At 42.7% G+C, this 13,985-nt stretch overlaps 1 protein-coding gene across 1 annotated transcript in view; it reads right to left on the bottom strand.

Moving 5' to 3' along the window:
• Positions 1-2,517: 2,517 nt before the first annotated feature.
• The window catches only part of LOC126446060 (sodium-dependent serotonin transporter), a 507,897-nt gene continuing 496,429 nt past the window's right edge, over positions 2,518-13,985 (bottom strand). Inside the window, exons 13-14 of the mRNA XM_050090978.1 lie at positions 3,304-3,416; positions 2,518-2,533 (exon numbers count right to left, since the gene is read on the bottom strand). Coding sequence (XP_049946935.1) covers positions 2,518-2,533; positions 3,304-3,416 — 129 coding nt within the window. The remainder of the gene's footprint in view (positions 2,534-3,303; positions 3,417-13,985) is intronic.

Genomic DNA, 13,985 nt, shown 5'->3' with positions numbered 1-13,985 from the left:
GAGAATTATGTTCTGCTGAATGCCGGGCATCGTGTTTAAAGTCGAACACACAAACTACTGCTTTTGTACGTCACCCTAATATCGGCAAGTGCACGCCCATTATTTTCATTTGCGGCCTATTATAAGTAAAGCGTCTAATAATATCCTATAAGCGAAATGTAAATGCTGCGCCAAACCATTTGTAGAAAGGTGTAGTTCTTGCAGTCACCGCTAGTGAGCAGCGCTATTTACCCTACGGTGTCGCCACGATCGGGACGTGCACACGTGCTTTAGGCCGCGGTGAAGCTCCTCGCATGTAACAAAGATATCGGATGCTAACATCCGCTGTTGAACATTACAGGTTAGGCAGTAGCCTTAAAACGCCTTAAGCTCAGAGATGGACTTTCCATGATGACATACGAAATATCTGAAACATATTTGTACACAAACGGACTGAGGTAGGACAGTAATATCTGGCTTCGGAACCTGCCTTAGTACCACTGAAACTTAACTCTATGCTTATCATAGTTCACATATTCTTACGAAAAAGTGTCTTATTGAATAGAAGTCTGTAAATTAAGAACGAACTCTCCACAATATACCAAATTGAATAACTTTTTTACGAAGCACCCATCTGAACTTGTTTTAAACATTTTAACATGGAAACACATAAGCACTATAAATAAAAACAGTTTCTCTGGTTCTAATAATTTAGGCTTGCACTAATATGTATATGGCGAAGTAAACAGTCTGCCATTATTGCCTATTTACACCTGCCTAAGCATCCCTAATGGAACATTCACTGTTTTGAACTAACAAATTACATACAATACTACAAACATTTAACAAAAGGTTCTAGTTATTTCACAATAAAATCTATTGTCTCCATTTAATATCTTATTTAAAAAGTATAAATATTGTTTGTTAGTTTGTTTTCATTTTGTACAGTTAAATACAATGAACATGGCAACAATGCCAAATTGTTTCTCCGAACAGGATGGCATTTGATTACACAATGACCAATAAGGTAATAAAATCTTTAGACTCTTGTGCATAGTTTCTTCCAGCTTTAAACATATTTCATAAATATAATTTAGTACTTACAAGTCCCTCATAGAAAATTAATGTCTTTGTCCTTTAACATTTACAATATACACAATATTGTTCATTATAACTTTAGTTTCATGGTTTTAATATTTTCGTAATATAATCATATAAATCCTTTATAAGTATAGCATTCTCAGCTAACTGTAAGTATTGTCTAATGATACATGATTTACTTGAACACAGTACAAATGTCATCCTAAAATACAGATTTTACTATTTGTGTAAAGCCATATTTACCTGACATACGCTTCTACAACTACATTTGCTCATGTTCTACAAAGGTTATGGTTATGAACATACATCGATTTACATGGGCGACATGTATAAGCAAAGCGCACAAACATGAAAGGACATAGTCCATTGTGAATCTCAAACAAAAGCTTTACTATCAAACTGTTTATCATGACAGTTCTGGTGTTTCTGGGAACATGAAGAAAAATGATGAAACAAATTGCCCATCACTAGTATTGTAGAGTAAAAAAGCAAATATGTGGTATCTGAGAAATTCCTTTCTCATAACAGCATACTCTTTAAACATTCCAGATATAATATGAAGGTGGGTCCTACATAAAAGGCTCTAGATACATTTACATTGCCAACATGGTATTAGTTATTGAAGGATGATTGTCGAAAGACTACTTTATTCATAATAATTATTTCTGATTTAGGGTTCAATCACTGAGTCTGAGAAACTGTACAGTAACTATCCCATCACTTTTAGTGATTTGCTCTTGAATACTTGGTACCGTTAGTTATGTTTTTTGTGGTGTATGGGTCCATTATAATGTTGATATTATATTGCATCTATAGCACTACCTTCTGTAAGTATAGTTTAGAGTCGTCAAGTAACTTCCTAAAGACTCACAATGCATATTGTAATTGAAATATCTTAATATCGGATTTGTCATTTGAGGCAACACTAGTACATCAAAATGGCCTTAGGATCCTATTTTTTCACCATTTCACAGCGAACACGCATAAGATTACGATTGAAATGAACTACACATGTACGGAATTTACTCAGTATGGTACACTACATTTTCATGTTTATACTTAGTCCTGAAATCCCGACTATTAGTTGTGTGTGTGTGTGTGTGTGTGTGTGTGTGTGTGTGTGTGTATGTGTGTGTAAAAAAGAGAGAGAGAGAAATAGAGAGAGCGAGAGAGACTGCCTGGGGAAATGTAACATATAAAGCAGCTTACAAGAGATAATTTAATGATGTGCCTTCCAAACAGTTATACGGAAAAATAGGCTGCTCTCTTTGAAATTGTTGGAATACGTTTTTACCCCAACAACAAAGAAAAGCTGGAAACTGTTGGCTTAATAAAATTATGTTAACAAAAATTTTAGCGAGAAATATCTGGAATGGTTTTCACTGAGAACGTGTTTTCGACTAAAGGAAATAAAAGATGTCTTAAAGAAAATTCCCATTAACAAGCAGCGTGCCTGTGAGTGTAAACAGCCGAAACTTCAAGATGTGTGACAGTTCTCTAAACGTGTCTTATACTACTCGAGGATCCTCGCGATTTGTATCAAAACTTTAATATGCGTGAAATGGTTGCTACTCAGCACCTAATCAAATTCGTTAATAGTGACTACGACACTAACAGCTTACCGTGCGTATATAGCCAGCAATTCTTAAGACCACTACTTGCACGGTGTTACAGAATCGGAAGATCGCTTTGCATGCATTTTCCTCTTGCCGAGGGCGTGAGGTGACGTGTTTTCTCACGTCGTTAACACCAATACTAGATATACAAGTATAAAAAAAAAGACATCGGTACACAGAAAGCGGAGAGATATAGAAATGCGAGTACAAATGCAGGCTGATCGTCAACTGCAATTCTTCTTGGTCGACACGTCGGTAAATGGAAGGTGCCCTTTTATGAAAAAGGGGAATTGGGAGGAAGGGCGAGGATTAATGAGGGAAGGGGGGTGGGAAGGGGTGAGCGCAGGAGAGCAGGCAGCTCTCGGCGTTCCACAATAGCCGCAGACAAAGTGAGTCGAGTAATGCGATCTCTGCGGCTGTGCAAACAGCGGCCAGCAGCGGAGGGCCGCTTCGCGACCTTGCTTCTGGCGGCCAGACTGAACCGCCTGCGCGTTCCGCGGCTGCGGCTGCAGCGGTGTCGCGGTCCCGGTGGCTGTGGCGCGCTCACACGAGCCACTCCGGCCGGCTGCGTCACACGTGCGTGCCCGCGCCGCCGCCAGAGACCGCCACTGCGCCGGCGCAGCCGCCGCCCGTGCTGTCCGCTGCGCCGTAGTTGGAGTTGACGCTCACCGCTGCCGGCTCGTCGCATTCGTCGCACGGCTTCACTGCCGCTTTCACGCGCTGCACACAAACAACGACAGGTGTTCAACTCGCACGTGTTTCACACTCACAAGGGAACCTCCCCATCGCACCCCCTCCCCCTCAGATTTAGTTATAAGTTGGCACAGTGGATAGGCCTTGAAAAACTGAACACAGATCAATCGAGAAACAGGAAGAAGTTGTGTGGAAGTATGACAAAAATTAGCAAAATATACAAACTGGGTAGTCCAAGGGCAAGATAGGCAACATCAAGGAGAACGTGAGCTCAGGAGCGCCGTGGTCCGGTAGTTAGCATGAGCAGCTGCGCAACGAGAGGTTCTTGGTTCAAGTCTTCCCTGGAGTGAAAAGTTAAATTTTTTATTTTCAGACAGTTATTATCTGTCCGTCCGTCCGTCCGATGCGAGGTAACTGCGCCGTAGTATGGGGACGCTACATCTAAACAGACATCGAAACACACGACTGTGAAACTGTTGCATTCATTTGTTGCAGTTTATGTGACAAAAGTTCGGAGTAGGTATTAAAATCCATGGAGAAGAAATAAAAACTTTGAGGTTCGCCGATGACATTGTAATTCTGGCAGAGACAGCAAAGGACTTGGAAGAGCAGTTGAACGGAATGGACAGTGTCTTGAAAGGAGGGTATAAGATGAACATCAACAAAAGCAAAACGAGGATAATGGAACGTAGTCGAATTAAGTCGCGTGATGCTGACGGAATTAGATTAGGAAATGAGACACTTAAAGTAGTAAAGGAGTTTTGCTATTTGGGGAGCTAAATAACTGATGATGGTCGCAGTAGAGAGGATATAAAATGTAGACTGGCAATGGCAAGGAAAGCGTTTCTGAAGAAGAAAAATTTGTTAACATCGAGTATAGATTTAAATGTCAGAAAGTCGTTTCTGAAAATATGGAGTGTAGCCATGTGTGGTAGTGAAACGTGGACAATAAATAGTTTAGACAAGAAGAGAATAGAAGATTTCGAAATGTGGTGTTACAGAAGAATGCTGAAGATTGGATGGGTTGATCACATAACTAATGAGGAGGTATTGAATAGAATTGGGGAGAAGAGGAGCTTGTGGCACAACTTGACGAGAAGAAGGGACCGGTTAGTAGGACATGTTCTGAGGCATCAAGGGATCACAAATTTAGTATTGGAGGGCAGCGTGGAGGGTAAAAATCGAACAGGGAGACCAAGAGATGAATACACTAAGCAGATTCAGAAGGATGTAGGCTGCAGTAGGTACTGGGAGATGAAGAAGCTTGCACAGGATAGAGTAGCATGGAGAGCTGCATCAAACCAGTCTCAGTACTGAAGACCACAACAACAACATGTGACAAACTCTTATGTTTTCACCACTTTTTTGGGAGTGATTATCACATCCACAAGAAAACCTAAATCGGGCAAGGTAGAAGAATCTTTTTACCCATTCGCCAAGTGTACAAGTTAGGTGGTTGACAACATATTCCTGTCATGTGACGCACATGCCGTCACGAGTGTCGTATAGAATATATCAGACCCGTTTTCTTGTTGAGGAATCGGATGACCTATGACCTTGGGTTCAAATGTTTTCGGTTCCCATTGGAGAGGCACGTCCTTTCGTCTACTAACCGCACGGTTTTGCGGTGCGGTCGCAAAACACAGACACTAAACTTATTGCAGTGAACAGAGACGTCAATGAACGAACGATCATAACTTTGCGAAAATAAAGAATATAAACTTTTCACTCGAGGGAAGACTTGAACCAAGGACCTCTCCGCAGCTGCTCACGCTAACCACTGGGCCACGGCGCTCCTGAGCTCACATTATCCTTGATGTTGCCTATCCTGCGCATTGTATATTTTGCTTACTTTTTTCATAGTTCCACACAACTTCTTCCTGTTTTCTCGATTGATCTGTGTTCAGTTTTTCAAGGCCTATCCCTGTGCTAACTTATAACTAAATCTGAGGGGGGTGCGATAGGAAGGTTCCCTTGTCAGAAAGAGTATCTATTTTACTGCAAAAGATCTTTTCCGAAGATTTCGTCAAACTTCTTTCACCAAACACCTTCACTGAAGCAATTAGACTATTGTAAAATTTTTCGTCATACAGTAGTGGAAATCAGTATAAACGCATGGATAACTGCAGGTAAATTAACATTGACGGCTGAAATGTTTGTGCCCATTGTATACGCAATAGTATGAGATCTGGTACACTGACAAATGCAGTCAAATGGTATCGCATTTGATGGCGTATGTAACAAGAAATCAACGATTCAGGTGGTAGAAGGTGGAACACAGTATAAAGGCAGTAAACTCTTTGCAGTGTAAGTGTGTGCGTATGTGCCTCTGCTGCAGATAAGAAACAAAAATCATTAGTGATAGTGCTTGTTTAAATTATAGCCGCGCAGGATTAGCCGAGTGGTCTGAGGCGCTGCAGTCATGGACTGTGCGGCTGGTCCCGGCGGAGGTTCGAGTCCTCCCTGGGTGTGTGTGTGTTTGTCCTTACGATAATTTAGGCTAAGTAGTGTGTAAGCTTAGGAACTGATGACCATAGCAGTTAAGTCCCATAAGATTTCACAAACATTTGAACTTTTTTTTGTATAAATTGTGACGATGCCTCACGGGAAACATTTACCATGAGATGAAAAAACAAAATTCGGTGCGCGTATGGAAATGGGACACTCTAATCGTCAAATCGCCAAGATATTGAGCTGTTCAAGTACAGTGATTGGTAATTTCGTTAAATTGGGCGCACGATACGAATAGAACGAAAAATATGGCCAAAGTAGAAAATTATTTGAGGCATCGAAGAGGTTCCTTTTACACGAAGCAAGGGCCACGTACTTTTATTCTAAATTTCTTGCGGATCTACAGTTGTTAATAACTACCAGACGTGTACAACAAATTTTGTCAAATGCCAAATATCTTGCATTCAAGGAAAGACTGCAGAAACCTGCCCTAACAACCAAACATAAGCAGGCCAGATTGGAGTTTGTGAAACACATAAATCGTATGCTTCAGAATGGGATAAAGTGATTTTCAATCATGAGAAGAAGTTTAATTAAGATAGGCCGGATAGATTTCAATATCATTGGCATTATCTGAGAACAGAGCAGCAGGTAAGAATGAGCAGAAATTTTGTTGGTGGAAATGTCGTGATTTGGACAGGCTTCTATGCTAAAGGTAAATCATACATTGCTTAGCTGAACACCACACTGACTCTAACATGTCCACTGAGAGGCTATACACAGAATCGATTAGAATGTAAAAAGAGGATAATTGACATTCAAACAGTCATTCTTCCCGCGCTCCATACGTGAATGGAACAGGAGAAAAACCCTTATAACTGGTGAAATCGGACGTCCCCTCTGCCATGCACCTCACAGTGGTTTGCAAAGTATAGATGTACGCGTAAAAGCTAGACCCATGCTTCAACTTTTATCTAATATCTTTGATAAAAGCTTACCTAGCACACTATCAACGACTTCACCAAATGGCTTTGATAAAAGAACTTTGCCAGAGATTTTATTACACTGCAATACGGCACTGAATGCCTAACAAGGTGCACGGTTGAAGAAGACACTTGTAGTTTGACTATCTAACAGCTTGCAAACAGAACAAAAATTTCATTTTCAGTATTTGATATAACTATCGCCCGCCCCGACAGCTGAGTGGTCAGCGCGACGGATTGCCGTCCTACGGGGCCGGGTTCAATTCCCGGCTGGGTCGGGGCTTTTCTCCACTCAGGAATTGGGTGTTGTTCTGTCTTCATCATCATTTCATCCCCGTGCGGCTCGCAGGTCGCCCAGTGTGGCGTCGAATGTAATAAGACCTGAACCAAGGCGGCCGGACCTGTCCCACAAGGGGCCTCCCGGCCAGTGATAGCAAACGCTCATTTCCATATAACTATTGACTGAATTTAAAAATTTAAATTGTTTCCATAATTTGCTCATCCCGAGTTATAATCTTATGTCAATGGTTTAACACAACAAGTCACGTACTGCAGGTAAACACTGAATATACGTTCTGAGGCAGCATGACTCACGGCGCTCAAATTACGCAGACGTGAGTCAGCCAGTATCTGAGAATGAGAGCAGTTAGCGACCAACAAGCTTTACACATAATTTCAAGTCTTTTTCTCTCTGGCATGCCCCCACAAAATGATGAAACGAAAAACGTTTTTCACTTACTACATTCTCTCAGTTCACGCAGTAAAACTTTAGCATCGTGTACGACGTTTGAATGATTGAATTTATTAACTCTTTACTACGGTCTCTGTTGCAAACACATTTATCAGACAGTATCCACTGATACCACTGAATGTACCTGCTAAATTACGTCATCGTATGACGTGAAGTTCAGGGGATATGAAGTCACAAACAATGAGGTGAGTGCAAAACTGCTTTTGCTTGAGACGGAGCGCAGATTATACAGACTATTCGCACCACTGTTTGCTGATGGGAGTAATTCAGAACCCTTACTAAGCTTTTTCTCGCTTAAATGCTTGACTCTAAGTACACGGTCCAGTCACATTAATGTGGGAACCTGTCAAAAGCCAGAGTAGCCACCTTTTGCAACGCAGATGTACAGAAAGGGGCTGAGTGAGGCTCTGGAAGCCACTGGCGGAGATGTGGAGCCATGCCGACCAGTGCCGTGACCAAGTGTGCTAGGTTTCTCGGTCGAGGCGCTAACAGCTAACAGCTCAATAGAGGAAAGTCCACTGGACCTGACGGGATACCAATTCGATTCTACACAGAGTACGCGAAAGAACTTGCCCCCCTTCTAACAGCCGTGTATCGCAAGTCTCTAGAGGAACGGAAGGTTCCAAGTGATTGGAAAAGAGCACAGATAGTCCCAGTCTTCAAGAAGGGTCGTCGAGCAGATGTGCAAAACTATAGACCTATATCTCTGACGTCGATCTGTTGTAGAATTTTAGAACATGTTTTTTGCTCTAGTATCATGTCGTTTTTGGAAACCCAGAATCTACTATGTAGGAATCAACATGGATTCCGGAAACAGCGATCGTGTGAGACCCAACTCGCTTTATTTGTTCATGAGACCCAGAAAATATTAGATACAGGCTCCCAGGTAGATGCTATTTTTCTTGACTTCCTGAAGGCGTTCGATACAGTTCCGCACTGTCGCCTGATAAACAAAGTAAGAGCCTACGGAATATCAGACCAGCTGTGTGGCTGGATTGAAGAGTTTTTGGCAAACAGAACACAGCATGTTGTTATCAATGGAGAGACGTCTACAGACGTTAAAGTAACCTCTGGCGTGCCACAGGGGAGTGTTATGGGACCATTGCTTTTCACAATATATATAAATGACCTAGTAGATAGTGTCGGAAGTTCCATGCGGCTTTTCGCGGATGATGCTGTAGTATACAGAGAAGTTGCAGCATTAGAAAATTGTAGCGAAATGCAGGAAGATCTGCAGCGGATAGGCACTTGGTGCAGGGAGTGGCAACTGACCCTTAACATAGACAAATGTAATGTATTGCGAATACATAGAAAGAAGGATCCTTTATTGTATGATTATATGATAGCGGAACAAACACTGGTAGCAGTTACTTCTGTAAAATATCTGGGAGTATGCGTGCGGAACGATTTATAAAATTAATTGATGGTAAGGCGGGTACCAGGTTGAGATTCATTGGGAGAGTGCTTAGAAAATGTAGTCCATCAACAAAGGAGGTGGCTTACAAAACACTCGTTCGACCTATACTTGAGTATTGCTCATCCGTGTGGGATCCGTACCAGATCGGTTTGACGCAGGAGATAGAGAAGATCCAAAGAAGAGCGGCGCGTTTCGTCACAGGGTTATTTGGTAACCGTGATAGCGTTACGGAGATGTTTAATAAACTCAAGTGGCAGACTCTGCAAGAGAGGCGCTCTGCATCGCGGTGTAGCTTGCTCGCCAGGTTTCGAGAGGGTGCGTTTCTGGATGAGGTATCGAATATATTGCTTCCACCTACTTATACCTCCCGAGGAGATCACGAATGTAAAATTAGAGAGATTAGAGCGCGCACGGAGGCTTTCAGACAGTCTTTCTTCCAGCGAACCATACGCGACTGGAACAGAAAAGGGAGGTAATGACAGTGGCACGTAAAGTGCCCTCCGCCACACACCGTTGGGTGGCTTGCGGAGTATAAATGTAGATGTAGGTGTAGAACAGCCCCGTCGACGCGGCTCCACAGATTCATGACTGGATTTATATGCCGGTAGTTTGGTGGTCAGGAAAGTACGGCAAAGTCATTCTTGTGCTCTTCGAACTGCTTACGTACACTTCTAGCTGTGTTGCACGTTGCAATTTTCCTGTTGGCAGATGCCATCATGTCGAAGAAAGAACAAACTACGTGTCGGGGTAGACTTGGTCACCAAGGGTAGATACATACTCTTGTTGATCCACTGTGCCTTCCAGAATGTCGAGATCACCCAGGGAATGCCATAACTCTTCCTGTTTCGAACAGGACGCTTCCGACGATAGCTGCAGGGCCGAACGCGGCAATGGCCGTCTCTTCGATGGAAAAGGCCACCTGTTGCCATTCCATGGGCATCTAGTTGCGGTGCTGGCATGCAAGTTCCAGCTTTCGTCGCCGATGAACTTCAGTCGGCACGGGTGCACGAGCCGGGCACCTGCTGCGGAGGCCTATCAGCAGCAACATTCACTGAACGTTTGTTGAGGGGACACTGTTGATCTTGCTTCATCTGGGCGGTCACTTGCTCAACAGTTGCACTTCTATTCGCCAGTACACACCCTCACAGCCGTCATTCACCTCTGTCACCTACGGCCCGTGGTGCACCACAGTTAGCCGGCCGTTGTGGCCGAGCGGTTCTAGGCACTTCAGTCTGGAACCGCGTGACTGCTACGGTCGCAGGTTCGGATCCTGCCTCGGGCATAGATGTGTGTGATGTCTTTAGGTTAGTTAGGTTTAAGTTGTTCTAAGTTCTAGGGGACTGATGACCTCAGAAGTTAAGTCCCATAGTGCTCAGAGCCATCTGAACCAGCAGCGCAGTTGCCTCGGCGCCAATGGTAGACCCAATTTGCCACGCATAGTACACTTTAACCACGGCGGGAGGCGATGGTTTTCACAAATGTTGGCTCGAAAGTCGGTGATCTTGCCCTTTTGAACATGTCTGCATTACGACAACGACTGCACTGCTTGCCGTGTCCTGACACGCTTTATATAACCTCTTGTGCTAGTGTTGCCACCTGCCGTGGTTGAGTGGTTATTGCACGTTGACGTCGAACATAGGCGGTGCTAACGCTAATGTGACTGGATCGTGCATTTAACACAGTAACTCATTTGTAAAGTAGTCAGACGTTTGAAGTTCTTTTATACATAGGAGTTCGATTCTATAAGGAATCGGTGGTAGTGGCTTTTCTTGTTGCAGTGAGCCGCGCGGAGTAGCGGCGCGGTGTAATGGCGCCTTGTCATGGTCCGCGCGGCTTCCCTCATTGGAGGTTCGAGTCCTAGCTCGGGCATCGGTGTGAGTGTTGTCCATAGCGTAAGTTAGTTTAAGTTAGATTAAGTAGTGTGTAAGCTTATGGGCCGATGTCATAAGCAGTTTGGTCCCTTAAGATCTTAGCACAAATTTACGAATTTTTGCTTGTTGCAGTCTTAACTGAAACAGTAAAATTAGTATTCAAATATTGGAAATTATACGAGAATCATTGCAAGGTAAACGAAGAGGTAAGAGATCTCCTTTCTATGGGCACCAGCTCATGTAGGTTTGTGTTACAGTGGAAAAGTCGACCAGTTACCGAAAGAGACCACCGCTTTTGGTCCTGTAATGTCCATAAGTCTAACATTATCCGATTTCCTGTTATGGATACGGAAACAGGCGGCAGAGAAATGGGAAGAGGTTTGGCGCTTTTCCATCTCCCATAAAAGGTCAACAGTACGTTGCGATCCAACTAGTAATTAGAAGCTCTACTTGGTTTCGAAAATTTCAGCTGAGCAGGAAGCTGATAACTACCTTGGTACGATCGATCGTCCACCATGGTTCATCACCGTTGCACTTACATCGGGCAGGCGCCAACGATAACCGTTTCGGCGACTATAAGAAGAAATAAGAAGGAAATGTAGCCATTCACTGTTTTCCAGCAGTTTCTTCGAAGCTCAGCAAATTCGTTTAGTACGAAACTTGAGAAATTGAAGGTGCCCCTTCCAATAAGTGCTCTTGTTGTCCTCAAGTATTTATCGTCGTTTCTCATTTACGCGAAATAGTAACGTGTTTATATGAAATCTGATGATAAAACACCGATCACCAGGTATACGGGTCACAACCTCTGTTGATTTTTATATTATATTTTTTTCTATAGCTGGTATGTGGAGTTTATTTCGCTGTAAGTATTGTACCTTTACGAACATTGGAAGATAATCCTAAATAGTCGTTTCAATTAGAAGGGTCATTCCATAAGTGATGGCAACTATGGTATACCTTACGATAATGCGATATCATGAGAATTCCATTATGTGCACTGAACCAGTATGGCATGTGCATCTGAGTGCTAACATGAAAAATGGTTCCAGTACCGGTGGTCACGTCAAAGGTTGAAATGAAACACACGTATTGGAACTCAATGTAAATGTATTGTGAGTGAGTACAAACGGAACAAAAATGAATGAAAATCAACTATTGTGCTTCAGAGTAGTCCCGCAGTGCATTCACACAGAGTTTCCAACGATGGTGAAGGCACTGAGTGCCACTGAGATTGCTATCAGTGTGTGGCATCTCTCGACGAAATACCGTGACATATTCGACTTGTTTACAAACCTGCTCCCACGCAGTGGATTCCTCAGTTGTCGAATGAGGTTGAAGTCGCATGGTCTGAGGTCTGGTAAGTTGGGTGGGTGAGGGAGAGTCATCCTGCAACGAGGCCAACCTCACACTGAATGTTTCAGGCGATGGTACTGAGCTCTCCTCGCATGCAGTCGCAATCTGTCGGTTGATTTCTTTAATGTTTGCCGCGGGCTATAGAATGTGTTTACTGTGACTACAGTGATGCTACACGTTCGCACTATCTGCCATAGTCGCCATGACTTCTATAATGATCCTCCTACGAGAGGTGTTCAATAAATAAAACAACACAATTTTTTCTGAGGGCAGGTTCACTTCAGGTTTCCGGTACATCACATTATTCTTACTGTTTTCGCTACAAAACCGTACTTTACAACGTAATCTTCATGCAATGCGACGAACTTATGGTACTTTACAGGAAGGGCCTGTATACCCGCATGGTGCCAAACTACTGGTCGACGTCTGCGCCAACTCTTGCTGCCTAAATAACCTCCCCCTCATCCACGTACTGCTTCCCGCGGAGTGCATCCTCCGTGGGCCAGCAGTTGGAGGTCGGAAGTTGCGAGATCTGAGCTGCACAGTGAACTTCAATGTACTTTCATTGCGATGACCACGGACGCCTTACCGAACGACTAATAGTGCTTTTGTTAAGTGCCACGTTCAAAAATGGTTCAAATGACTCTGAGCACTACGGGAATTAACTTCTGAGGAAGTGCCAGGTCTCTGTAGACACTGTGCAAGCGCGTATGAATATCAGCGATGTTCTTATCTTCAGCGAAAAGAAACTCAATAACAATCCTTTATTTGGAACGCACCTCCATTATGGACGCCATTTTAAAGGCTACGTATAGCGCCGCCGCCTATCGCTACGGTCACAGGTTCGAATCCTGCCTCGGGCATGGATGTATATGATGTCGTTAGATTAGTTATGTTTAAGTACTAAGTTCTAGGGGACGGATGACCTCAGTTGTTAAGTCCTATAGTGCTCAGAGCCATTTGAACCATTTTTAATTCTTCTCCTACGCCTTAGCTGTTACAAGTTTTGTAAATTTACATTAAAGTGCTTGAAGAATGTTTTTCCTGGGATTTGGTTGACACTTTTACTTGCAGAATGGAACACCTGCTACAGACATACGGTATTTCAGTTAAATTATGCACAGAGTTTGTAATCTAGCGGTGATGATTTTGGCTGTGGCTGCTGTATTCTGCAAAACCTTTGGTGATGGTGTTTCTCAAATCTCAGTCAGTAGAGGTTTTGGAAAGACAATGGAATATTTCTCACAATAGTTGACTGTTTTGACTAACTTCTTTCAGGGTTCATTAGGAATGATTTGAAATAATTATAGAACTAATTATAGAACTTAATATAAAGTTTGGGACTCTACTACTCCCGTCTTTAGCCAATAAAATTTCGATATATTACTTTAATGCTTCTGTGAATTTGAGCTCATCTTTTTGTATCTTACTACATCTAGTATCGTATGCACACATGGAAATCAAAGCAGATATATTGATTAAGAGATAAAGAATACAAGAGAGCATTTACTAGAAGGAAGAAAAGTGAAATCTCTAAATTACTAATAAGGTTCAATGATATCTTCAGTAATTATAAGCTGTACAAATGACATACGTGTACACTAAGGCAAATATCTGAAAGTGAAAGTAGTGTTAATGTACAAACAGGCACAAAGTACATTACGGTACGAAGAGAAATAATTGAAAATGTGTGCGGTGTAATGTGACAACAGCCGAGTATATACATCTACTTGCATACTGTGATAAACCTTTTGCATTCCTTTTATGTTT

Source organism: Schistocerca serialis, chromosome 1 (assembly GCF_023864345.2).
Source record: "Schistocerca serialis cubense isolate TAMUIC-IGC-003099 chromosome 1, iqSchSeri2.2, whole genome shotgun sequence".
In the NCBI taxonomy this organism is placed as follows: domain Eukaryota; kingdom Metazoa; phylum Arthropoda; class Insecta; order Orthoptera; family Acrididae; genus Schistocerca; species Schistocerca serialis.
Note: the sequence above shows the minus strand (reverse complement) of the source record. Positions and strands in the feature narration are given on the sequence as shown.